This window comes from Argentina anserina, chromosome 4 (genome assembly GCF_933775445.1).
Source record: "Argentina anserina chromosome 4, drPotAnse1.1, whole genome shotgun sequence".
Taxonomy (NCBI): Eukaryota; Viridiplantae; Streptophyta; class Magnoliopsida; order Rosales; family Rosaceae; genus Argentina; species Argentina anserina.
The window spans coordinates 376,484-378,756 of record NC_065875.1 but is presented as its reverse complement, the minus strand read 5'-3'; the positions used below and the strand labels follow the sequence as shown (position 1 = coordinate 378,756).

At 48.1% G+C, this 2,273-nt stretch overlaps 1 protein-coding gene across 1 annotated transcript; it reads left to right on the top strand.

Annotated features, from left to right (window-relative positions):
- Positions 1-1,066: 1,066 nt before the first annotated feature.
- On the top strand, positions 1,067-1,963 carry LOC126790528 (glycine-rich cell wall structural protein-like). The gene has a single exon (XM_050516795.1). The coding sequence runs from the start codon at positions 1,067-1,069 to the stop codon at positions 1,961-1,963; it is 897 nt and encodes a 298-aa protein (XP_050372752.1).
- The last annotated feature ends 310 nt before the right edge of the window (positions 1,964-2,273 follow it).

The window sequence follows — 2,273 nt, the reverse complement described above, 5'->3', positions numbered from 1 at the left end:
CCGGTGCACGTCTTGGCTTCATGGGGGAAGAAGAGACCATGAAGTCGACGTACCTCTCGCTAGTCCTTTCGACACATACATAATAAGCTTAATTGCCATAATACGTACGTGTTTATGGATCGATATATATTGCCGAAAGAGGTTTGTGATCTCATTTTTAAAACCTATACATTGGGGAGCGGTTTGTGAGCTCATTTTTTTACTAATTCAACGGTCCTAGCTGAACATCAAAACTTCAATTGGATTGATCAATAACCTAGCTAAGTACTGGACTAGTAGTAATTGGAACTAAAATGATAACCTAGCTAGCTATCTAGGAAGATTTATTAACTACTAATTGTGATCAATGTATTATGATAATCACAAATAAGTAAGTTTATTAAATTGAGAGATCGAGAGAGACAGAGAGAGGTAAGTTGTTTCTGGCGCAAGATATGCGAGAAGGTATATTAAGTGTTTGGTAGCAGCATTGATAATGGTGGCACCGTGGCCCATTGAATGAAAGCATCATATTCACATTATCAGAGGTGCGCCAGCAAAGACGTACTCAGAATAAGTTAGCAACCTATCCCTGAGATTTCACTGAACAAAATTTTCAGCTCGAACTTGGAACTGTTGCTGCAATAAATTAACCCTAGCTAGATAGCTCCTTGTCCTTGTGTATCCTGCAAGTGAAAACTGTGGGCAAATTAGAAGAGCTAGCCTAGCTGGGAGATAAGATTGAGACATAATTTATGCATGCAGAGTCATCAAGAAACCAAAGTCGAATGCAGGGGAACAATATGAGGGCCTCTATGTTTGAGTTGGAGGGTGAAGGACAGTTGGAGACATAACTAAATTTATTACCTGCTGCCCCATTGGCAGATGAGATTCATTTACTTCATTCAAGCGTGACAGTTGGGTCAATCGTATTGTACCCAGTAGTGGTCCTCGCTCTCCTTCAATCCACAATTTTAATCTAATAAATTAATCGTACCTGCCTCTTACTCGTTTCACTATATAAACACTAACCTCATTGCACCAGCTTCTGCACTGAAACTAGTGAGCTCTGCGCTGACAATTAACAATGAGGGTCAATATTTCAGCTGGCTGTGTTGTGTTGGCTCTCCTGTGTGTGCTTCTTGTGAGCGATCTGGTTCTGCGTGATGAAGATCCGAAGGTTAGTGACGATAAGCACTTGTTTTACAAGCGCCCACGCCCGCATTTTGTTAAGGGAGGACGCTTCGGTGGAGGCATTGGCGGGGGAGGTGGCCTAGGACATGGGATTTATAGAAAGGGGTTTAAGCATAGAAGATTTCCTCGAGGCGGGCTTGGCGGCGGTATAGGAGGCGGAGGTGGCTTTGGCGGTGGTGCAGGAGGTGGCTTAGGAGGTGGTGGTGGCCTTGGAGGCGGGGGTGGTCTAGGTGGAGGCGGTGGAGGTGGGTTAGGAGGTGGTGGAGGTCTAGGTGGTGGTGCAGGCGGTGGTTTAGGCGGAGGTGCTGGAGGAGGTATAGGTGGAGGAGGTGGACTTGGACATGGTGGCGGTTTAGGTGGTGGAGGTGGACTTGGCCACGGTGGGGGTCTAGGTGGTGGAGGTGGACTTGGCCACGGTGGGGGTGCTGGAGCTGGTGGTGGGTTTGGTGCAGGTGGGGGAACTGGAGGAGGTGGTGGGCTCGGTGGTGGTGGTGGACTTGGAGGTGGAGGTGGAGCCGGCGGTGGCGCTGGTGGAGGCTTTGGAGGTGGCGCAGGTGGCGGTGCTGGAGGAGGTGTTGGAGGTGGTGCTGGTGGAGGGGGAGGGTTTGGGGGCGGTGGAGGAGTTGGTGGTGGAGCAGGTGCGGGAGGAGGATTTGGAGCTGGTGGCGGAGTAGGCGGGGGAGGAGGTCTCGGTGGCGGTGGAGGCGGTGGGTTCGGTGGAGGTGGCGGAGGTGGTTTTGGTGGTGGTGGAGGAGCTGGCTTCGGCGGTGGAGCTGGTGGCGGCAACTAGCTAATTAACTCACGAATTTCTGCTACTCCAATTGCTGAAAGGAATGAACCAATCACTGCTGCATGATTACTTAATTAGTTTACATTCCTCAATTTTGGAGTTAAAATTTCCCTGGTTCTGCAAATTCTATTTATATGTCTATGAATGATTATGTCTAATTCATGCAAATGAAAAGTGTATTCAACTGCATGGGAATAGACGAATAGCAATGTATAATTTCGCAAATTCTATCCGTAAATGTCAACTTTTGCAAAAGGAAGGGGAACTTGAGTGAAAATTCTAGCCTACGTTGTTGCATAACATGCAGCAG

Excerpts from the sequence above, each read along its gene's own strand:
- LOC126790528 (XM_050516795.1), top strand. The coding sequence starts at position 1,067 with ATGAGGGTCAATATTTCAGCTGGCTGTGTTGTGTTGGCTCTCCTGTGT.